This window comes from Penicillium verrucosum (assembly GCF_028828655.1).
Source record: "Penicillium verrucosum strain IBT 35672 chromosome Unknown utg000001l_segment0_segment0, whole genome shotgun sequence".
In the NCBI taxonomy this organism is placed as follows: domain Eukaryota; kingdom Fungi; phylum Ascomycota; class Eurotiomycetes; order Eurotiales; family Aspergillaceae; genus Penicillium; species Penicillium verrucosum.
The window spans coordinates 10,617,583-10,639,505 of record NW_026643210.1 but is presented as its reverse complement, the minus strand read 5'-3'; the positions used below and the strand labels follow the sequence as shown (position 1 = coordinate 10,639,505).

Here is a 21,923-nt window from a genome sequence, read left to right as displayed (position 1 = left end):
CCAAAAATAAATATTTTATTTTATCTTCCATCCTGCTGAAATTCAAATACCCGACCTGCTCAAATTCACTAACTATCTGTTCTATTTCAACATTGGCACTGCTTCAATCACCGACTCCATCGCCGGGCTCTGATTCCAAATCCCTGTGATCTCTAGCCCTGCACTGTGCAATAGATCTCTCCACTGTCGCTCCGACCGTTCGACACCAGCCCCTATACTCATCATCTGAATATCCAGAGAAGCCTGCATCAGGGGCGTATCGGTGTCTGGCAGGACGAAATCCACAATGAGAATTCGAGAATAGTCCGGCGCCATCGCTGAGACCGTATTTCGAAGGATCCTTCGACTGATTTGGTCATCCCAGTCATGGAAAATGGAGCGAAAATAATAGGCGCGGGCACCCTTCACGGGTTGAGGATCCATGAAATTGTATCCCATCACCTCGACTCCTGCACTCTCTCCATCGACTCTTTCAATCACGCTTGGCAAATCCTGCAGCACCATTCTGCCCGGCAGATGACCATATTCTCGGCAGAATTTACCTAGATCATGCCCCTGGTTGCCACCAATGTCCACCAGGAAGACTGTATCTTTGAATGGGATAGCATGGCCGAACAGTCGCTCGACGGGGTATATATCGTACCACATTGGTCTACCCTCGCGACGGCTAGCCATGTACGAATTGAAGAGCTCCTGCTGCTCCGAATTACTCGAAAGCCACTCAAACTGACTCTGTCCAACGGCCCATTGCATAGGCGACTGAGTATAATCCTGGGGATTGTCATAACCATGGCAGCGCAGGTACTCTGGTAGCTTGCTCAACGTTGGAAAGGTAAGATCATAACTAAGCGAGTAGTCAGTGAGTAACGGCGCGAAGAGATGCAAGGGTCAAGCCACCATCACCAACTTACATGCATGGGATTCCGTCTCTCCCAATCGGCTGAGTCAGTGCCACCGTCTTCTCGTTGGCAACATAGACCTCTGGGGTCGGTGTGATGCACAGCCCAAGAGAGGCCATAACACGCATCAATCGCACTATTCAAAAAGTTAGGCGATCCACAATGTGTGACGAACTATTGTCATTGCAGGAAATGGTACCAATTAGATCTTTCTCGGCGCCCGTATGGTCTGCCAGCTGGGCGGCTGACAGTCCCATCCCTCTATGTCGCTTCTCTACAAGCATGGCGAAAATACCCAAATCAATGACAACGCGCAACGCGGCATTTTGAGGAGGCTAGAGTGTCCAGTCAGAATACAAACTTGGTTTAGATCCGTGGAACGCCTTACCTGGTAAATCAAGCGCAACACGGTTTCTGTCGGCGTTTCCACTGCAGACCTGAGCTGGTCGATCATTCGCAATAGCTCAAAGTGGGCTTGTGGAGATGGATCCGAAGCTTCTTTCAAGGCCATTTGGCCGAGACGATTGACCAAACAATGAAAGGGTGTGGTGATCGTCATTATCGCTGTTCAAGAAAAAAGAAAGCGCCGATACTCAGAGTGGAATTGTCTGTTTCGAGTAGCACAAGCTAGGATGAGGGAACTATTTGGCTGGATCTCGATTGCATCTTATAGTCTTTGGTGCTCTCCTCGGTAACAGTCACATCGGACAAGGCAAATAAATTAAAAGACCCATGTTTCCATCGGCGTTCAATCCATTCCTACAACATACGAATGCAATATGGGTAAGCTGACCCCGAAAACATCTGAAACCCGGGGGAATATCGTTTCTAGATACTCCACTATTCAATCATTCTCGGTCCCTCGTTTGAATATTCCGCATTTGACAAAGAAGTTGACCCGATTTAGGTGACCAAGGGTGTACATGCTTGCCCCACGGTGTACGATTTGAATCCGGACCATCTGTGACTGGTTGTATTTTCTGTACTCACTAGTTATCCCACATTGGAAATTACTTTTTTTTTTCACAAAAAGAAAAAGAAAGCATCATAATACAGGATCAGCACGGAAGCAGAAATCTCATGTTGATGTGAGATTGTGATTTATGCTATAAAGAGTGTGATAGAGATCACTAGTTGCTGCTAGTCCCAGGTCAACCTCCAAAAACATTTTAGCTATGCATTCTCTTCCAAATGCCCTCAAGTCCGAAGTGGACTCGCGATGGAAACCAGCCATTGCAACAGTCAGTCTGGGAGCTGCTAATTTGCATCCCATCATCGCCAAACTTGATGCTGTCGCCCTCAATGGCCAAAAAGGACTCGAACTCTTTCATGATGATGTAGCGCAGCTTGCCAAGACCCTTCGCGCCCATGCAACTGACAGCGCACCCCGCACTGATCGAGACTACGAGATTGACGCAGCACACGCTATCCGAGATTTATCTGCTGAGCGTGATCTGCAGGTTGTAGCTCTCCAACCTTTCCGACACTACGAAGGTCTCATTGATCCAGAACGACATGCGGAACGCATCGACGAACTCAAGCATTGGGTGCAATTATGCAAGATTCTTGGCGACTCACTCTTCATCCTGATCCCATCATCTTTCCTCGACGCCTCGGAGATAACCTCCGACCGAGAGCGTCTCGCAGCCGACCTGGCCGAGGCTGCAGATATAGCATTCCCCGTGCGCATCGCGTACGAGGCCCTGGCATGGGGAACATACATCAGCACCTGGGAAGACTCCTGGGATGTGATTAAGCGGGCCAATCGACCCAATCTCGGCATCTGTCTTGATACATTCAACATAGCAGCGCGCGTGTGGGCCGATCCCATCGCCGCAACAGGGCGACTTGGCCCAAGCGCAGACCGAGATCTGCAGGAGTCGATGGACCGGCTTGTACGGGAGATTGATCCGGACCGAGTGCTTATGGTTCAACTTGCCGACGGCGAGCGGGTCGACCCACAAACGCCCTTTCTCCAGGCACCAGGCCTGCCCACTCTGCTAGCCTGGTCCCGGAATGCACGTCTGTTTCCGTGTGAAGAGGATCGGGGCGGATACCTTCCGATTCGCGAGGTGACGGATGCCTGCATTAACGGTTTGGGTTATACCGGGTGGGTCAGTATGGAGGTCTTCTCGAGATCCACCATGGAAGATAACCCGGCCGTGCCGATGGAGCATGCTGCCCGCGCTAGTCGGTCCTGGCTGCGGGTCATGGAATTGTTGGAAGAGAAGTCGGAGAAGGGATCCATCTAGGTATTGGGTGGCTTGGAGATCAGCGCATTTTGTTTCAGTCAGTGTTATTCTGCATTTTTAAGACCATGATTGGAACTCTGGGTACATTCAAACGATACAGAAGAATGATACGATACAGAAGAATGATAGTCTTGATGCTAAAATTGAACCGGTGTCTTGCAATCTCTTTTTATGGATCCCTGTCTAAAATTTAAGTCTGGTTCTCAATGTTGATATGTTACAGTCATGCTCGATGCCTGCACACATACCCTCCGGGGTTGGTTCCGATCCAAGTGTTTTAGATCTCAGGAATGTTCGATCTAAATGAAGAAATTACTAACCGCATACGGGAATTTGTGAAATTAGTACGGAGTATGCCGAACCAGACCATCGGGTACATCTTCTTCTAGCGGAACGTCACAGGATCATGCCCGGCAGCTGGAATGTTATGTCTAGGTCTGTGTTCTGAGACTTACCAAGGCGAGACAAGAAAATATAAAAATAAAGTCGTGATGATCAGCATAGACCGATCGAGCGGGTCCGCATTCTTTTGGAGGATCCAGCAATGGCTCCCGAGAACGCTTATACCCTTAATACCAGATACCAGATACCAGGTATAGATCAGAAACTCCACAGAGCATTCCCGGCATCCCGGGTGCTTCTCCCGGCCCGCTCCCGATCCAATTATTGGAGTGGGGCCCCCATACCAGCGTTGGAGGTGACTTCGAAGATTACTGGAAAACGCCTGATTCTGTTTGATATAGACCTGAATGAATTAGATTATCATTTAGCTCACCCATCTTTCGAGGTGGTAGCTCCACGTTGCGTCACTCTTCGGTGCCATCCCCTTAGCCAGGGGTTGAAGGGGACTTCTACAACATACGCTTTCAAGTGAGACATAACTGAGCCTGGCCCTTCACTCCTTGACTGTCTGGAATGGTCTTAGTCCAATTTAGCACCGGTAGAATAGTAAGACTGGTTGTACGTTACCACAAAATAGTTCAACAATGCTGAATATATCTAACGGCCAATGAAACACAGAGCCATCACTTCATCGGGGCATATCTGAACACGGCGTTTTGTGTAGCCTTTACTTATGACACCCAAGCTGTTCCAGACTGAAGGCTGATGCTCACCGCCGTCCTCAGTTACACTGACTTGTACAGTGGGTTTCAGAGTCCCAACACAGGACCTAGAACTGGTAATATGCATTCATGCGATGTTGCAACTAATTATCGCCTAAATGCTCTATCAGAATAGATTCCTTTCCCTCTGGTGACAGGTAGAGATTCTTTTGGTCTTTCCCAACGGGATTTCCATCCCAACTGAGGCGGATGTGTCTCGGGCAGCTCTGCGGTGTAACGATTGCCGCTGGTCGCGATAGAAATTCCACTCCGATGTTGGAGAATAATGCACAATGCATGCACTCGGTTAATTCTACACAGGGGGATTATTCTCCAAAACTTGGAATTTGGCCACTAGCGAGGTAGCTAGTTAGTAGCCTGAGCCACAGTAAACGGAGTAGACCAATCTCGACGTTAACGGAACGCCACTGTTGAATCTCAACAAATGAAATCTCTGGTTCCAAGCTGGGTGTTTGTTGGTGACACAAACAATTCGCTCCGCGAGCCAGTCCTTGTGCATTGAAATTGTGTTGTTGTACATGGAGGGTGTGCATGACTATTCCCGAGATATTATTTCCTCAAACCCCAACTATTCAATATGCGCCTTGATGACTTGTGTTGGCATCTGCATAACTATCACAGCATGGTATCTGATCCTGTCTGTTTGCTACTGGGCTGATCCCGTGTGATATGTATATCCTTTTCCCGATGCAGAAGGACTTTCTTTTGCCGGGCATCCCGAATGCAGTCAGTATATGCTAATCTGGGAATATGGGTCAATGAAGCGGTCTAAGTATACAACAGTCCCTTAAATACAGCTTTATTCCTCAATATCGCACTGGAATCACCAAGCTGCTGTGGCACCCTTCCTCTCATTTCTGGAATAGTTCTGTACTCATCATGGGCATCCAACGTGGAAGCCAGGCAGCACAGGCTGGTCCCTCCAGCACTATCAACCCATTAGTACAGGAGTTTGGATCGCTTCAAGTACTTGACGACTTAATTCGCTTACGGGCCGCTGATGCTGTTCAATATCCTATTCTTGCCTATCCCCGTTTCGACAATTATGCAGCTTCATATGAATACTACACCGGGAAACAATTGGATGCTATGATAAACCAAGCTATCATCATGCTCATGGATAATGGATTCAAACAGGTTGGTCATGAAGTGCCCTATGATCTTAACACTCTAACAAATAAATGTTTAGTCAACGCAAACTCCATCCATCGTGGCACTTCTTACTTTGTCCGACCTTAATATGGTGATTACCTTCTTTGCTCTAAGTCGACTGGGATATACTGTCATGATGCTCTCACCAAGACTCTCCGGCGAAGCCTGCGTATCTTTGCTAGAAACGGTCAACTGCGAATCAATCATATATGGCCAATCCCCAAATATCCGCTCAACATTGGGCGAGATTCTTCGCCGGATGCTAGTGACATGCCGTCCAATGCTCTCATGCTCTTTATACAACAAACTACAATCGCCATCACTCGTTCTCCAACGCAATCGAAACCCTGAAAAGGTCGCCTTGATCCTTCATTCCTCGGGATCAACAGGCACCCCGAAACCACTCTTCCTCACACACAAAGCCATAATGACTCACCCTCTGAGAGGTCCTGGGTTCACTTCTTTCAATACCCTGCCATGGTATCACCTCCATGGGCTGTCCACCGCATTGCAGGCAATGTGGATGAGAAAGACAGCCTATATGTGGAATGCTGCGCTGCCTTTGACTGCAGAATTTGTCGCTACAGCCCTTGAAGAAGCAAGACCAGAGTCTGTAGCAGCGGTTCCATACATGCTCCAAATTTTGGTTGATGATCCCCGCGGTATCACAGCGCTAAGACAATGCAAGTTGGTTACCTACGGAGGTGCACCCTGTCCTGACGAGCTGGGCGATCGCCTAGTAAGCGAAGGAGTACACTTTGGAGGTTCATTTGGCCTGTAAGTAATATTCTGCAGATATCTACAGCGACCCAAAGACTAACAAATTTTAGCACCGAGGCTGGCCTTGTTGCAGAATCAATCTCACGACCCAAGGGTGACCCATATTGGAACTATGTGAAATTCTTCGACAATATCCGACCATATGTCTGGATGAAGCCCATCTCTGAATCTGAATCGCTTTTCGAGTGCGTTTATCTTGCTGGTCATCCAGCCCTAACAACCTCGAATTCAAACGAGCCGCCAGGATCCTTCCATTCAAAAGACGTGTTCACCCCTCATCCTACAATTGCCGGAAGGTGGAAATATATTTCACGATTGGATGATCGAATCAACCTAGTAAATGGTGAAAAGGTTTTACCTCTCCCGATTGAAGGTCACATCAAACAACATCCATTTATCCATGATGCAGTTGTAGTCGGGGTAGGCAAAGCTGCTCCAGGACTATTGATTTTGCGAGCGGACGAACCTAGAGCCAACCATCTCTCGGACAACAAATACATCAATGCAATTTGGCCGATTATCCAAGAAGCCAATTCCCAGGCTGAGGCTTTCTCTCAAATTTCCCGCAATCTTATTGCCATATTGCCACATGATGCCAAGTTTTCTCGAACGGACAAGGGGTCCATGATCCGAGCACAAGTATATCAAGAATACAGTGAGCTTATCGAAGGGATTTACACCGAGAAGGAGCAGATATATGGGAATCTTCAGCTTGACTTTGTGGAGACAGAGCGCGTTCTTCTTCAAATAGCACAGCAAGAACTTGGAATATCCGTCTCTGGTGTCGACGCCAATTTCTTCTCTGAGGGCGTTGATAGCCTGAAGGCGATCCACTTCCGGCGTCTCATTCTTCAGCATTTCAAGTTTGAGATGGGCCAGGCTCCTGGTCCGAATGTCATATTTGAGGCGGGATGTATAGCACAGTTGGCTCGGCATATATGTGCTCTACAAAAGGGGGAGACATTGGAAGATGCCGAGAGTGATATATCTGTGATGACTGGATTGATCGGGAAGTACTCCGTGTTCGAGAGGCACATGCCCAAACCACATGCTTTCTCAGGGCCGAATAGTGTGGTGAGTGACTATCTTACTGTCGGAGGTTATAACCAGAAGCTAACATCTCCAAGATTTTAACAGGAGCCACGGGGTCAATTGGAGCCCATGTGCTGTACGAGCTACTCAACGACGACTCAATCTCCACAGTATACTGTCTCACCCGACGAGAATCACCACTGGAAGCAATCCTCCACACTCTAACCGACAAAGGTCTTTCCATCTCCCCCGAACAGAAAGCCAAGATCGTCGCCTTCAACAGCCGTCTCGACCAGCCCGATTTCGGTCTATCTCTAGACAAAAGCACATCTACACACATACTAGACTCAGTCTCACTCATCATTCACACAGCATGGCCCGTCAACTTTAATCTCCCCCTATCCGAATTCGAGCCACACATCCAGGGACTATACAATCTGATCCAATTATCCCTATCAGTGCATAGACGCGAGCCTGCCGTGATGATGTTCTGCTCGTCAGTCTCCACCGCGCTCGGATCTCGAGCAGCCGAGATCCTCGAAGAACCAGTCGACTTGGATAGCGCGTTCATGGGTTACGGACAATCCAAGTTAATTGGGGAGCGGATTGTGAGTAATGCGCGACGCAGTGGAGCAAGGGCCTATTCTCTTCGCATTGGCCAGGTCTCAGGTCACTCGAAGAAGGGCCTTTGGAATGACTCCGAAGCTCTGCCGTTGATGATCCGCTCGGCACTGACACTGGGTGCACTGCCTGAGCTATCTCAAACATGTTCTTGGCTTCCGGTGGACAAGCTTGCGTCTACTATTGCTGAACTAGCCAGGACCTGTGCTACGCCGAGTGTATTTGGCGAAAGTCAAGCGTCCAGCTCGGCTTCGGCGGAGTATGTTGATGACTCGATTTTCAATTTGTGTAATTCTCGCGAATTCACCTGGTCGGCTTTGCTGCGCACTTTGAAGAATTGTGGTTTCCGATTTGATGTCGTGTCTTTTGAAGAGTGGTTGCTGAGACTTCGTGGGAGTGAGACGAGAGGGGAGGAACTTGTCAATCCGGCGGTCAAGCTCACTCACCATTATGAGACGATGCATGGGAGGAGATCATCTTTGATGCAGAATGGGCCTAAAAGGTTCATTGCGGAGAAAGCAGAGAGGAGTAGTGTGACTTTGCGAAATAGTCGATTGAGAATTATTGATGATGGAATCCTGAGATGTTATGCTCAGGATTGGTTGGCGAGGTGGACGGCATAGGGAGTGAAGCGTTCAAATTCAGGCGGGAAAGCGTGGAGTTTAGGGATAAATGGTGTTTGTATATATGGAGTATGGGGGAAAACCTCAGTAATATTTCGAGGAAATAATTCTTCATTAACTAGTTACGCTTCCTTTTGGGTACATCGAGGGAAAACATAGACTGAATACAGACTGATTCCAAACAAAACCAAGCATTCTACGGCCATCGCTATGACCTACTGTACAATTAACCAAATAAAATCCACCGCCAAATCTAGACCAGTTTCAAACGCAAGCTATCACAGATATCTAAGCCAAGAAGGCGACAACGACTCCAAGGAAGAGAGCCGAGGTGCTCATGGACAAACGATCAGCGGCACCGGTAAAGACAGGGCTGGCTCCGGATTCAGAGCCGGTAGGAACATAGAAGGCAGATGTAGCCGATGTAGGCTGCTGCGCGGAGGCATCGGTAGTGGCAGGGATCAGGGACTTGGAGGGCTCGTAAGGAACGTCGGAGACAACGGCAGAGGGGATCGCAGAAGGCTTCCATGAACCACCGAAGCTCTCAGTGGCGACGGACGTAGCGACAGGAATGGATGTATGCTTCGAGTGCGTGTGACCGTGACTGTGACCGTGACCGTGACCAGCTGGGGTAGATGCGACGCTCAAGGGGACCACAGGAGAGGCAGAAGTGCGTGCCTCCGGATCTTTGCCGTGGGCTGGGACTTGGACAGATTGCACAGCTGGAGCGGTGGCTGTGGCTGACACGGAGGAGTGCGCGGCAATAGCGGAGGACTTTTCGTCCTCGGGACAGACGGTCTCAGTTGCAGTGACTATAGAGGTGATTGTGCGAGTCTTCTTGCCAGAAGGCTGTTCGACGGCTTCGGTAGCAGAGCTTTCGGCAGTAGCTGCAACAGTAGGAACAGACGCAGTCGTAAGTTCCTGGACTGCTCCAGCTGTTTTATCTTCCTTGGAAGCAACTGAGTGCACAGCAGTAGCAGTAGTAGTGTGAGTAGCGTGGGTCTCAGCAGTTGTCTTCGAAACCACAGGAACAGACGCAGTCGTAAGTTCCTGGACTGCTCCAGCGGTTTTATCTTCCTTGGAAGCAACTGAGTGCACAGCAGTAGCAGTAGTAGTGTGATCAGCGTGGGTCTCAGCAGTTGTCTTCGAAACAACAGGAGCAGCAGCAGTCGTAGCCGGCTCGGACTCGGATGATGAAACTGGGGCAATTCCCTTCACACCAGTCTGATAGATCTTGACAGAGTTGATTTCCCAGTAAGTCTCCTTGAACTGAGCTGGGTTGTTGGCGACGTAGTTGTGGCAGCTCTGGAAGGAATCGCCGCCGGTCATGGGGCAACCAGAATCACCGTACACAACACCTGCCCAGTCTCCACAGAAGGTGGTATCAAAAGTAAACGACTGGGGCTGGAAGGCGGTGGCAACGTCGCATGATTCCTGCACCAGGGCCATCGGCTTACCGAATTCGGTTACATCGGGCTTGCCGCTGGTAATCGAGGCCGGGATCGAGCTTCGGGGGAAGAACCAAATCTTGAGGAAATCGTCGGTCCACTGCAGCGTATACACACCACCTTTTTGTTTGTTAAAAGATGTGCCATAACTCCCCTCGTGACCCTCGATCTTGCAACCGACGGTACCTAGGTCCGCACCACACCCTGTAGCGTTGACGGAACCGGTCATATCCGTATCTGTCACACTGCAAGTGCCGGCTGTGTGCATAACAATTTCGTTGTGATCCGCCATGTTGACACCTTCGATGATATCAATCTCACCGTCTGAAGGCCAATTCTTTCCGACGGACCAGAAGGCAGGCCAGGTACCGCAGGCGCCACCAGGCATGTGGGCGATATCGGCGATGACGAGGGACTGGTCATAGTATTTCTTGCTGCCAATACGAACCGAATCACGGCCCTTCTTGCCGTTGCCGTCCAGCTTAGTAGCATGGTCGACACCCAGATACACACTACCACTGTCGGTGACCTTGACGAGGCCTGAACTTTCGGCGGTCTCCTTGTCGAGATAGTTAACGAAGCCGTTGGTCGGGTCAGAACCGACGTGGAAATTGAAGTAATCCAGGAAGTGCTTTCCCTGCCAATTCTCCACTAGCGAGTAAGTTGTGGCGGCCACGGGGGAAGATAACAAAGCGAGCATCAGCGATCCAGCGCTCAATGAACGTGTTGAAGAAACCATCTTGTCTGGAGAAGTATAACAAGTCCAGATGCTTGTGGGATAATCCAAAAAGTTAATATGAAAAGAAAGAGAGTGAATATGCAGATATAACACAAAAAGAAAAATCTAAAAGAAAGACTGACAATCCCAGATTGTCAACAAGGAGAAAGGAATGTGAGCGTTGTCCAACGTATCGAAGGTGGGAAATATTTGACCCAAATACTTTTCACCAGCCGCACCATCCCAAATTGCTTCATGCTAAAAGACTGGAGATCAATTTTTCCATCCAGTAACAATGCACCAGTGCCTGAGACGTTTGACTAGGCTGAGTAGATGTCTGTAATAGGCTGCAACTCCGGAGTCAAGAACGTCCGTGGCGCTTTAGTCCAGGAGTCCAAGTCCACTCAGGATGATCCATTCTTCAAAGCGACGAGCCAAGCAACGGAAAAAAAAGTAATCGACTGGTCACTGTCACGGCGGTTAACCGTTAATTGGCAGGGGTGTATATCAACCTGAAACCTCTAGAGTCCACTGCGAGGGGTAACCCCAAACGTATGGTGAAACAGAAAAAAGTTTGCATACGAACAAAAAGATATTAAAAATAGTAACTAGTTACATAGGGTATGTAGAAGAAAAGAGTACAATATTGTACTCCGTATAACTAAAGATAATCACATACCAAAGTCCAAATGAGATCAAAATGGGGGACAATGGGGAACAATGTTATGATCGGAGCTGCCGCTCTCTCCACTTTTGCCTTGGTCTTGGCCTTTTAGCGCTTAAGTCTAGACTGTCCCCAAGACTATCCAAGACTGTCCAAGACTTGTTTGGATCATCTAGACTGTGTACAATATAACATAGACTGACTAGACTGTTAATCTGCTTGTGATAATTGGACTAAGCCAGATTAAATATTAAAACCCGACATTCAAAAGCCATCACATTCCCGGTCCCGAGGAATGTCGCCACAGATTACAGCATCCCCCGATTGTTTTCGCTTTGTTTATATATTTATTCCATGGTGATCGTGGCCATCCTCCATCCCCCATCAACGCCTATTCAGTGTTGGGATAGCAGATTGTAAGCATCAGGTATCTTTTGTATGACGACTCCATACAAAAGGTACATAAACACAACATAGTAAAGCCCCATGGCCTCAACTTTGCCTCTCTATGTAGTTAGGGAGAATACAGAAAGGTATGTTGTGTTTTATTCACCTTTTGTAGTATAGGCCCCAACTGCCAAACCCCTTCTAGTAAATATTGATGCCTTAATGAATGCCTGATTTACTCCGGTTATTGACCGCTCCTTACACCGCCCTATCCAATGTAATGTAAATTATTCATCCTAAAATGAAGCTTTTGACCCCTATGCAAAGTGAGATATCTCCATTTCTATGCTAATAAAAAGCTTCATTTTTGACACTTGTAAACCGCCAAAAAAAAAACATAGAGATATCTGCATTTGTATGATGATAAAAGCTGTTTTAATTCTTCTGCCGGCTTTAATTCAGGCGGCCAGGCCAAAGCCAGGCATCAAGGCATCAACATTTACCGGAAACTGTGGGTCCTCAAATTTGAAGAATCCGAACATCCCTGCGTATCCAACTTCAAATACTAGCAGCTATTGCCTGCAATGAAACAGTAGCAAACTTCACATTGTTCTATTGCTCTACTCATCTTCAGTCATGATGGGACTTCGTATCTTCAAGACCTGCTCGGTGTATTGATCCTCTCGATAACGCAGTTGAAAGTGTTGTATGGAAAAGTCCTGTCTCAGTGCAGATAACATATCTAAGGTTTCGTACATATAAACCCGAAAGATCTTGGAAAATCTTCTTCTCGCAGCCGAGTCTACTCTTCCGATATAGCCTTGCAGATGAGCTGTTCTCTTCGTATTTCGTTCCTCGCTTTATTATTAGAAACACCGTGGATAAAAGCACCATCCATCGAGGCCCATAAAAAAGAGATTTTCGCAAATAACGTTGTACTAGTCGCAAACTACAGTCTGCTAGTTATATCTCGTACTCGTTATGTTTACCGTTTTGGAAGATCTATAACACGTCTGATTGGACGAGAACCAACGAACTGCCTGGGTGGATCAGAGCAATGAGAAACTAAACTACAGGAAGCTTGACCCTGTTTCGTTTTTCTCGCATAATTCGTATCTTATACCCAAATGGACTAGTTTTTTGCACTTTTCAACTGTCGTCAACAAAAAGGGATCCCTAATTATGGGGCAAGGCAGTGGCATATCACCACAACGTGCATACTAATATTAAATGATCGGCCAAGATGAAAAGATGTTTAAATAGCGAGTTTCTCATAAGCCGAGCTGAATCTCTTCACTGAATCCTGTTTACAGACGGACTTTTCACTCCTTTCGATCTTCATTCAACGTCGTCTGTCTTTCTCGAATCCTACAACTTTTCACTCCTTTTCATATTCAAAGAGCGCTACCTATCTTTCTCGAATCCAAGACCAGCCGTCCTGCGGTTTACGCTAGCTCATCATGCCCGAGTTCAAATTGTACCATTACGACCCGTCTGCTGGCTGTGCTGTCGCCTTCGCAGCAGTCTTTGGGCTCACTACCGTGGTACACATCTGGCAATTAGGCCGGAATCGAACCTGGTACTTCATACCATTTGTTATCGGTGGTTTATGTGTGTCTTATTTCTACATTTTCCCTATCAACTTTGAAACTATGCTAATCGCTTGAACTGTTTTTAGTCGAGGCCTTGGGTTATTTAGCGAGATATGCCAGCGCAGAGGAAGCCCCCCGATTTCACCACTAAGCCATATATTGCACAGAGCTTGATGCTCTTGTTGGCACCTGCGTTCTTTGCGGCTTCTATATACATGATTCTCGGTCGTATCATTCGTTTGCTGAACGGGGCTTCGTGTTCACTGGTCAGACCATCATGGTTGACCAAGATATTTGTGACGGGTGATGTGTTATCCTTTTTCATCCAGAGTGGAGGTATGTTACGTGAAGTCTCTACATCATGCAATGTCACTAATGTTGTTCCTTTCTTATAGGAGGTGGAATGCTTGCTAGCGCGAAGGACGAGTCGAAAGTAAAACTCGGAAACAACATGGTTGTCGTCGGACTCATCGTTCAAATCCTATTCTTCGGGTTCTTTGTCGTTGTATCTGTGATTTTCCATCGTCGCATGCTAGCAACACCCATGTATGCTGCGGGCGACACTCAAATTCCCTGGACCCGCTATATGAAGGTTCTCTATACTGCCAGTGTCTTGGTCCTCATCCGATCAATCTACAGAGTGGCGGAATATGTCCAGGGCAGTGGCGGATACCTTCAAAGTAAAGAGGCATTCATATACGTATTTGATGCGGCCTTGATGTTCCTTTGCTGTCTGCTTTTCAACGTCTTCCATCCAAGCAAGATCCTCGCGGGCTATCGCAAAACCCAGGGTGATCCGGATCTAGAAATGTTGAATCATAGCGGACCTACCGAATATGCAGGACAAGGCAGATACAACAACCTCTAATGAATATGCCCTTTTGGTCGGATCACGTTTTTCTTTTGTACAACAGACAGGTGTTGCGCAATGACAATTTTATTGGAAATAAATACCATCTTCAAGAGGTTTCTATCAAGGTACCTAGATATCTACTGACATGTAGGTATGGGTAAAGTCTTAGTAGTCCCTCGATAATCTAGATAGGAATCTTGCGATGCTGCTAGCTTATTGGTAGTTATAATTATGCGCTCGGGGTATTCCCGGTGCTTTCAGCATTCATCGCCCGATCATTATGATGGTTTGACGTTATAAACCCGGGCTTCTCTGCCGCTAGTACCTCACCTTCATATGTTTTAATAATAGCTACAAACTTTACAAGACCTAGAACCTCAATTTCATCTTTGTAGAGGATCTGAAACTTAATCAGGACCGAAACACATGATGTCAAGCCTTGGGGAAGCCAAAGATGTCGATTTATCCGTCGAAGACGAATTAAGCTCGAGGCGGGGCTATACAGCGTGAGCTGAATGTTCTCATTTTAATTTTATACCCGTTATTAATATTTTCAGTGTTCTTACCAGTTCCAAAGTATCGAAAAAGGCCAAGCGTAATGCTTTAGACCTTCTCAATGATGAGCTTGACGGGGATACACCTCGGCATTACCTTGACGAGGCACCGGATCAGAGTAAAGACCAGGAAACGTGCGAGATCTTCGCGATGCAATAATCGGACCAATTGCTAACAATAATTTATCTAGAGCTGATCGCAAATCTCAGGATAACACTCTAAGCGAAAATGACTAGGCAGAGAAGCTCAATCATTATCCAGAGGAGAGAATTCAATTACGTTCACGAGTTTGTATATTCTGTAGGCTGTAAGTTGGCTCCATCGTAGGCCAAAAGAGATAAAATCTCTATATTGCTATAACTCTTTTCCTTTCAATCTACTCCAATGGCGCGGCCAGCATGCTTTCCTCCTCCGGCCACTTTCGGAACAAATCTTGAAGACGATCCAGAGGAGCTGTGATCAGGTCGGCTACAGTCTCAAAGCGCGGGGTGTCCAGGTCGTATGGATGCGAGCGAGAGGGTACGAACATCTTGGTACGGCTAAGAGATTCACCTAGCCCCTCGCTCTCATCAGAACTGAGTGTCTCCTCCAATATGACCAAGTCATTTGTCTCTTCGTCGATCATATGCCGCGCAAGACCTTCCATCAGCATCGTAATTGTAGGGAAGAAGCGTGGATCAGAAGACTTTAGGTCTTGGAAAACGTAGAGCATTTCTTTGAGCTATAATATATTAGCGTCGCTCTCAATTTAAGATGAGAACACTGACCGCCGAATGCTCACGCCGATCATCATCTATCTTCTCTTGGCTGTCAGATCGAACTTTTTGCAATGCAGGGAACACTACTAGCTCCTCGGCGACGGCGTGTCGTGCTAGTTCCCAGGTAAACTGATTCTGAAATCTGGTTTGCTCGTCTTCATCTTCGGAGTTGACGATGATGTTGTAGTAAGATTCCAGTCTCCGGTGATCATCTTTGATCGCCTCGCTTATCCGAACCATATTGACTTATTATTGTGAACAACCTTAAAAAGTTCATCTTAACATTTCTCTTGTTGCCTCACCTGTTTTCTGGTCTGAAGTTATTATGACGTTTCAACGGGCTTACAGTAACATCGATATCCACAACGTCTCGTGGAACCTGATTCCGAAGTGTACAACTCCGAATATCAAATATCGCCTGACGTTACTCCGGAGATAACATGATCGAATCCGAAAGTCTTGACCCCTAAGAATATGCTATTTCCCCCTGACCCCATGACTTGTATCTACAGCTGCCTGATATGACATGCAGTGCCCGAAGTGCGGTATTTGTTTATTAGCTGCAGGGGGCCGAGGGCCTAACGGCGTACGCATTGCCCCTTTGGGATACACCTCTCGTGTTCAGGCTTTTTCTCGTTTCTAGATTATTACCTTCACTTTTGCCATGAAACAATACTCTCGGTGACAGTTATAGCACAAGGAGAACGTGGACCCCCACAATGCAGAGTCAGGGCCAGCGGTTAGAGCCTTTGGTGTGATTACAAGGTCTTTGATCATGGCTGATAAAATATACAGAGAACAGATCCCCGAAGAACATATTCCCCGGGAGCTACCTATATATGGGCAGACGAAGGGTGGACTTTGCGGTCGCATCTCCCGGTGGCTGTGGTCTGGATGGCGGGGTACAGCATTTGAAGCTCCCCCAGATTTGCAAAAGCCTTACCAGCTAAATCCGGGGGACTGTAAAGCTTGTCGTGAACAACGGACTGCTTGTGATCAGACACGACCTCAGTGTTCTCATTGTTGGTCACAACAGCTCTTGTGCTTCTATGTGGACCCGAAACAGAAGAAACAGAGGAGTCATCGGAAGCCAACTGTCCGTGAAGTGGAAACGGTTTCCAGGTTGACCAAAGACACGACGGTGTGACTAGGATTGTTTTCGGTGGTCGCATTCCCATTTTTGGAAATATATATGAATGATGGTTGTGATGTTTTTTTTTTCGACTTCATCATGGTCGCAGGTTGAGCGTCTCAAGGCCATCAAAACCCTACATGTCTTTTTGCCCGGCATTTTGGAATTTTGGAATTTTGGAATTTTGGCATTCTTGCATTCTTGCCTTTTTTTTTCTCTCTTTGGAAATTCACATTTCTCAAGAGTTGATTTGGATTCCAGTGTCATTTACCAAAATCAAATGATTTAGTCTAAACCGGTGTAACGCTGGAGAATTATGCCCCGATATGATTTTGCCATCAAAATCCACATGTGCATCAACATCTCCAGGTTTCCCCCTTTTTATTGCCTTACCCCAAAAAAACCCCCTTGCGGAGATCCCCATAGAGGACGAACTCCAAGTCGGCACAGCTACAATACAACGGCACAACACCGAGGGCCACTGTGTTGCTTCGGAACACTGTGACCCGACACCCGCTCCACCAACACATACATAACTTGGCCCTGCACTTCTATCAAATCATTTGAACAATATCTGGATAGCTGCTGGATTTGTTTTTTGTCATTTGCGCAGCATGATTCGTTGATTGTCCCCAGCCGTGGTTGAAGGTATCTACTTCAGTTTACGTCACTATAAGATATACCCATGTGTGATTGATTCAAGGTAAAATCCCATCTTGGCCCTCATACTAGTCAATCTAACCTCAGCCTACAGATGGAATCCGAGTACCGGCGACTGGCGGATACTATCCGCAACCAGGCCGAAGCTCATCCCAAACCACGCTATCTAGTTGCCATCGCAGGCATCCCCGGTTCAGGGAAGACCACCACAGCCGAGGCAGTAGTGCAACAGTTGAATCAGAGCTCAACTTCCCGCGCGGCCCTGCTCTCTATGGATGGCTTTCATCTTTCTCGGGCAGCTTTGGATCAGCTACCCAACCCCAGAGAGGCACATATCCGTCGTGGAGCTCCATGGACATTCGACGTGAGCCGCTTTGTAGCTTTTATCTCTCAGCTCCGCACCTGGGCCGATGAAACACCGCTAGCAGAGCCATATTCTGGGACATGGTTGCCAGCGGATGTCATTCGTGCACCGACATTCGATCACAAAGCGAAGGATCCTGTCGAGAATGGGATCTCTATTACGCCGGATACAGAGATCATTATCATTGAGGGTAACTACCTGCTTCTTGATGATCCCGGCTGGCGTGAACTTGCCGGACTTGTCGATTATCGCGTCTTCGTCGACTCTGATCCGCTAGAAGCAAGGAGCCGGTTGGCCGAACGCCACCTACGGGCTGGAATTGAGAAGACGCTAGAAGATGGATATCGCCGGGTGGATAGTAATGACTTCTTGAATGGGGTCTCTATTCGAAATAAATTGTTATCCCCGGATATAGTTGTCAAAAGCATGACAGAGGATGGCATATGATGTCTATATTGAAACTATGTGTGCATATATATATGGCTATATATAAACAAGCGAGTTATTTGAAAAACCTAGCAAAGATTCATCCATTTCGTTACTCCTTACTCATTTACCGTCTGCTTGTGGAATACATCTATGTATATTTGTCAGAGCTAAAAAGAGCCAGGAGGCCAGCATACTAAACTCACTCGGAATCTCCGGCATCCAACTCGCCCGAGCCTTGCAGAAGAACTCCCCCTTGGGAGGTAATGCTTCCGGGTCGTCCAAGGATCCGACACAGACGTAGCGAAAATGGTCTTTGGCAGCATCCTGGTTTTTGTGTTAGAGAAATCCCGTACCTATTGTACAAAGCCAACATACCCCATATTCCAGGATGAAGCTACCGCAGTTTTGACAAAATTCTCGATGAATCACAGCTCCAGATCCGTTATCTGCGACATGTTCTTTTGGTATCCCTTTGGTGAGATTAAGTGTATCCTTTGGGACTTTGGCTGTCAAGCCATAATTAGTTCCAAAAGCTTTCTGGTCCATTATTTCAGTTTAGCGAAATGAGATGCCCCGTTCATATTTGAGTATATACCTTGCAGTTGCGGCAATGACAGATAGATGTTCTCGCGTCGTCAATCGAAGCAAGCTTTAGCTCGTATTCAATATTCCGGCAAATACATGATCCTGTGAGAGTGGGCATTTTGAAGTATTGTATCAATTCAACAATTCAATGTTTGATATTCGTAGAATATTACCAACAATGACGTCATTGACACTTAGAGGCGAATTGGCTCTTCAAGAATGTAAAGAATGTCAAAAATGTCAAGAATTTCAAGACCAATTTTATATGAAAACCCATCGCCGAGTAAATGATTTCCAAGATTCTTGCTAATGCGATAATACGATGATGCGATGATGCGATGGTGACGGCGTTGCGGATATCCCGAGCCGAAACTTTGAGCTTATGTTTATCGTCTCTTATTACTCTCTTGATTATTCCTTATACTCCTATACTTCCAACAAAAGCAAGATGAACCAGACTAATCCCGAGCTCAAGCAGAGATCAGTCGTATCCTCTTTTGTCTGCTCAGATTCAGGCGTAACTAAAGTTGCTCTATTTCGGCGAAGTGAGAAAGTCAGCACATACCAGTATGTATCTAAGAACCCCGCTTTACTATCAAATTGACTGACTTCTCAAGACACCATCTCGCTCCCATCTCGGGCAGTATAGAGAGTCATGAAACACCAGAGACAGCAGCATGGCGCGAATTGAAAGAGGAGACTAGTCTTACCCCACGAGATATTGACCTTTGGCGAAAGGGAAAACCATACACCTTTAGTGATGCTTCGGTCGGTCGGCAGTGGACCGTTTTCCCATTACTATTCCGACTCAAGGACTCCCGTGAAGGTGGTCGCGGGGAGGAAGGTATCCAAATTGACTGGGAGCATGAAAGCTGGGAGTGGTACAGTCCCGATACAATCCAGGATGATGAGAAATTCGGTGGCGTACCACGTCTGAAAGAAAGCCTGCGACGAGTCTGGTTTGAAAGTGACATGAACGAGGGCGCTAGCAAGGCACTCACAGCGGGCCTGGCAGAACTGAAGGCAGATCATCAGAGTGGATCGCACGAGTTGACCTCAATTGCGCTGAGGGCCTTCCGGGACGTTATTGCGCAGATGCAGGATAATATAGACACAAAGTGGTGGGAAATGGCTCGCATGGCTGCATGGCATCTATGGAAAAATGGACGAGAAAGCATGGGCGCCGCCACCTTGAATGCATTTCTGGGATTGTTGGCCGACATGGAAGAGATAGTACATGACATACTCGACCGCAATATCAAATTGGAGCGCTTGTTAGCTTTGCTCGACCACCATTTGGACAAGCGCAAGGATATGCCCATGCGTATCAAACGCTCCTTTGCGAGTTACCTCGAAGGCAACTTCCTACCTACAGTAATCTCATGGCCTGCGCCCTCTCTCGTCATCCTTACCTTCTCCGCGAGCTCTACCATCCGGGATAGTATTCTGGAGGCCTTCGCATCCCTTCCAATTCCTAATCTGGACCTTAGAATATTGGAATCCCGTCCGCTATGCGAAGGAGTTAATATGGCATCTTCGATCCTCTCTGCCTTTCAGTCAAGATTTCCCCCGTCTTCCGATCGACATCTGAAGCTAACTGTGTACTCCGATGCATCCGCCGCTCTTGCCAGCAAGGAAGTGGATTTAGTCCTGCTTGGATCAGACCGGATCTCGGACACAGGCTCGGTGAGCAATAAAACTGGATCTTTGCCAGCTATTCTGAGTGCCAGGCATGTTTGTCCTGCCGCCAAAGTCTTGGTTGTCAGTGAGCTGGAGAAGGTGGCTGAGCCTGGCGCCGAGAGCGATCATAGCCACGAAGAGAACGATCCTAAAGAGCTGGTGGGCTGCTGGGTTGACGGCGGCATCAAAGGAGTCAAGATTCTTTCCGAGGGGATCGAGGTCGGTCGAGAAAACACCAACTATGCAGTCGAAGTTAAGAATATCTACTTCGAATGGGTTCCAGCTAGACTCATAGACGGGTATATCTGCGAGGAAGGGACTTTGGACGCCTTTGCTATTCAACAGAAGGCCCAACAGGTAAAGCAGAAGGCCGACAGATACTTTGGTCAACTATAGCTAGAAATTCTATTCCTCATTCCAGTTTACTTCTGCTTTTACAATGTAGTAGTACTCTTCCGAATGACGTCACAGTTTGATGCTGGGTTTCGATTGCAGATGTACCTGGCATAGCTTTCGGATGTTGATCCTGCTTCTCAAGCTCTCTCCAAATGTCTGAATTACTCAACTCAGGAATCCACACCTTCAGTGTTCCAGCAAAAGAGTTGATATTTGAATATATCGTGCATCGTCCATCCACCGAATACGAAGATCCACACAATCTAATTGTTGTTCAACCCCCTGGCTGGGGCTTAGGATCCCAGTATCTTGAAAATGGACTACAAAAATTATGGAGACCGCAAGACCACACCGATACCGCAAATACCAACGGGTATACTGTCGTCTTCTTCCATTCTCGTGGAACGGGTGGATCATCCAGACCACTAGCATCTCAAATGAGCAGTATGCCCGATTTGGCCTCCGACTTAGAGGATCTCCGCCAGCACCTGCATCTGGAACAATATCCAGTTTTACTAGGCCACTCGAACGGCGGAGCGATTGCGCTAGGGTACGCAGAAATGTATCCCAGTTGTGTTGACAAGCTCGTTCTTCTCGATCACCAGTTAGTGGGATTTCAGGATAAGAGATTGTTGCAGCTCGAAGCGACGCGCGTAGATCCTCGGTACCAGGATGCTTGGGACAGTGTGATGGGTCGACAGACTGGATCCGACGAGGAATTTACAGAGTCGGTGCGAGGCATGTGGCCTTTGTATTTCTTCAATCCTCAGCAGTACGTACCAGAGCTTCTGCATGATATTGGCAATGGCAAGCTTTCAGTTTGGTGCTACCAATCCCAGGGTCGATGTGACAAGGAATTGCTGTATCCAATGCAAATGGTGGAGAGGCTTGGTGATGTACAGGCAGAAACACTCATCATATTCGGCCGTGAAGATATGATCTGTGGGATAGGGATTGCGGAACGGACAGCAAAGGATATTCGAAATGCCCGAGTGATTACCTATGGCGAATGTGGTCATTTCCCTTGGATTGAGAGAAGGAAACAGACCATATCAGATATCCGTGGATTCATTCAAAAAAACTAGCATATCTCTCGCAATGTAAACCAAACAGATAAAACGTTAAGAGTCTGCTACTGTGCATTGATTAAACCAAATGTATCATTGTCCATACAGTAAATCACATGCTAAGGCAGGAACCGAATATCTCCAAAGGCTTG

General features: G+C 47.3%; 12 protein-coding genes across 12 annotated transcripts; 7 read left to right on the top strand and 5 right to left on the bottom strand.

Moving 5' to 3' along the window:
- Window positions 1-81: 81 nt before the first annotated feature.
- N7516_003882 (uncharacterized protein) lies at window positions 82-1,458 on the bottom strand (the record flags this gene model as incomplete). The annotated part of the gene is made up of 4 exons (XM_057216602.1): window positions 82-844; window positions 912-1,035; window positions 1,099-1,234; window positions 1,288-1,458. The coding sequence occupies 4 exons, from the start codon at window positions 1,456-1,458 to the stop codon at window positions 82-84; spliced, it is 1,194 nt and encodes a 397-aa protein (XP_057078485.1).
- Window positions 1,459-2,074: 616 nt separating this feature from the next.
- On the top strand, window positions 2,075-3,151 carry N7516_003881 (sugar phosphate isomerase/epimerase family protein; the record flags this gene model as incomplete). The annotated part of the gene is made up of 1 exon (XM_057216601.1): window positions 2,075-3,151. The coding sequence occupies one exon, from the start codon at window positions 2,075-2,077 to the stop codon at window positions 3,149-3,151; it is 1,077 nt and encodes a 358-aa protein (XP_057078484.1).
- A 2,003-nt stretch (window positions 3,152-5,154) lies between these two features.
- Window positions 5,155-8,483, top strand: N7516_003880 (uncharacterized protein; the record flags this gene model as incomplete). Its single annotated transcript, XM_057216600.1, has 4 exons — window positions 5,155-5,412; window positions 5,465-6,204; window positions 6,258-7,281; window positions 7,335-8,483. 4 exons carry the CDS (start codon window positions 5,155-5,157, stop codon window positions 8,481-8,483), a joined length of 3,171 nt encoding a protein of 1,056 aa, XP_057078483.1.
- A 288-nt stretch (window positions 8,484-8,771) lies between these two features.
- eng2 (putative GPI anchored endo-1,3(4)-beta-glucanase) lies at window positions 8,772-10,670 on the bottom strand (the record flags this gene model as incomplete). Its single annotated transcript, XM_057216599.1, has 1 exon — window positions 8,772-10,670. One exon carries the CDS (start codon window positions 10,668-10,670, stop codon window positions 8,772-8,774), a length of 1,899 nt encoding a protein of 632 aa, XP_057078482.1.
- A 2,490-nt stretch (window positions 10,671-13,160) lies between these two features.
- On the top strand, window positions 13,161-14,160 carry N7516_003878 (RTA1 domain-containing protein; the record flags this gene model as incomplete). Its single annotated transcript, XM_057216598.1, has 3 exons — window positions 13,161-13,311; window positions 13,413-13,628; window positions 13,688-14,160. 3 exons carry the CDS (start codon window positions 13,161-13,163, stop codon window positions 14,158-14,160), a joined length of 840 nt encoding a protein of 279 aa, XP_057078481.1.
- Window positions 14,161-14,571: 411 nt separating this feature from the next.
- Window positions 14,572-14,936, top strand: N7516_003877 (RTA-like protein; the record flags this gene model as incomplete). Its single annotated transcript, XM_057216597.1, has 3 exons — window positions 14,572-14,651; window positions 14,703-14,834; window positions 14,891-14,936. The coding sequence occupies 3 exons, from the start codon at window positions 14,572-14,574 to the stop codon at window positions 14,934-14,936; spliced, it is 258 nt and encodes an 85-aa protein (XP_057078480.1).
- A 140-nt stretch (window positions 14,937-15,076) lies between these two features.
- N7516_003876 (uncharacterized protein) lies at window positions 15,077-15,698 on the bottom strand (the record flags this gene model as incomplete). The annotated part of the gene is made up of 2 exons (XM_057216596.1): window positions 15,077-15,421; window positions 15,468-15,698. The coding sequence occupies 2 exons, from the start codon at window positions 15,696-15,698 to the stop codon at window positions 15,077-15,079; spliced, it is 576 nt and encodes a 191-aa protein (XP_057078479.1).
- Window positions 15,699-16,291: 593 nt separating this feature from the next.
- N7516_003875 (uncharacterized protein) lies at window positions 16,292-16,636 on the bottom strand (the record flags this gene model as incomplete). Its single annotated transcript, XM_057216595.1, has 1 exon — window positions 16,292-16,636. One exon carries the CDS (start codon window positions 16,634-16,636, stop codon window positions 16,292-16,294), a length of 345 nt encoding a protein of 114 aa, XP_057078478.1.
- A 708-nt stretch (window positions 16,637-17,344) lies between these two features.
- On the top strand, window positions 17,345-18,061 carry N7516_003874 (phosphoribulokinase/uridine kinase family protein; the record flags this gene model as incomplete). Its single annotated transcript, XM_057216594.1, has 1 exon — window positions 17,345-18,061. One exon carries the CDS (start codon window positions 17,345-17,347, stop codon window positions 18,059-18,061), a length of 717 nt encoding a protein of 238 aa, XP_057078477.1.
- Window positions 18,062-18,159: 98 nt separating this feature from the next.
- On the bottom strand, window positions 18,160-18,589 carry N7516_003873 (GFA family protein; the record flags this gene model as incomplete). Its single annotated transcript, XM_057216593.1, has 3 exons — window positions 18,160-18,191; window positions 18,247-18,367; window positions 18,419-18,589. 3 exons carry the CDS (start codon window positions 18,587-18,589, stop codon window positions 18,160-18,162), a joined length of 324 nt encoding a protein of 107 aa, XP_057078476.1.
- A 421-nt stretch (window positions 18,590-19,010) lies between these two features.
- On the top strand, window positions 19,011-20,704 carry N7516_003872 (translation initiation factor eIF-2B subunit family protein; the record flags this gene model as incomplete). Its single annotated transcript, XM_057216592.1, has 2 exons — window positions 19,011-19,195; window positions 19,246-20,704. The coding sequence occupies 2 exons, from the start codon at window positions 19,011-19,013 to the stop codon at window positions 20,702-20,704; spliced, it is 1,644 nt and encodes a 547-aa protein (XP_057078475.1).
- A 152-nt stretch (window positions 20,705-20,856) lies between these two features.
- N7516_003871 (alpha/beta fold hydrolase) lies at window positions 20,857-21,789 on the top strand (the record flags this gene model as incomplete). The annotated part of the gene is made up of 1 exon (XM_057216591.1): window positions 20,857-21,789. The coding sequence occupies one exon, from the start codon at window positions 20,857-20,859 to the stop codon at window positions 21,787-21,789; it is 933 nt and encodes a 310-aa protein (XP_057078474.1).
- Between the last annotated feature and the right edge of the window lie 134 nt (window positions 21,790-21,923).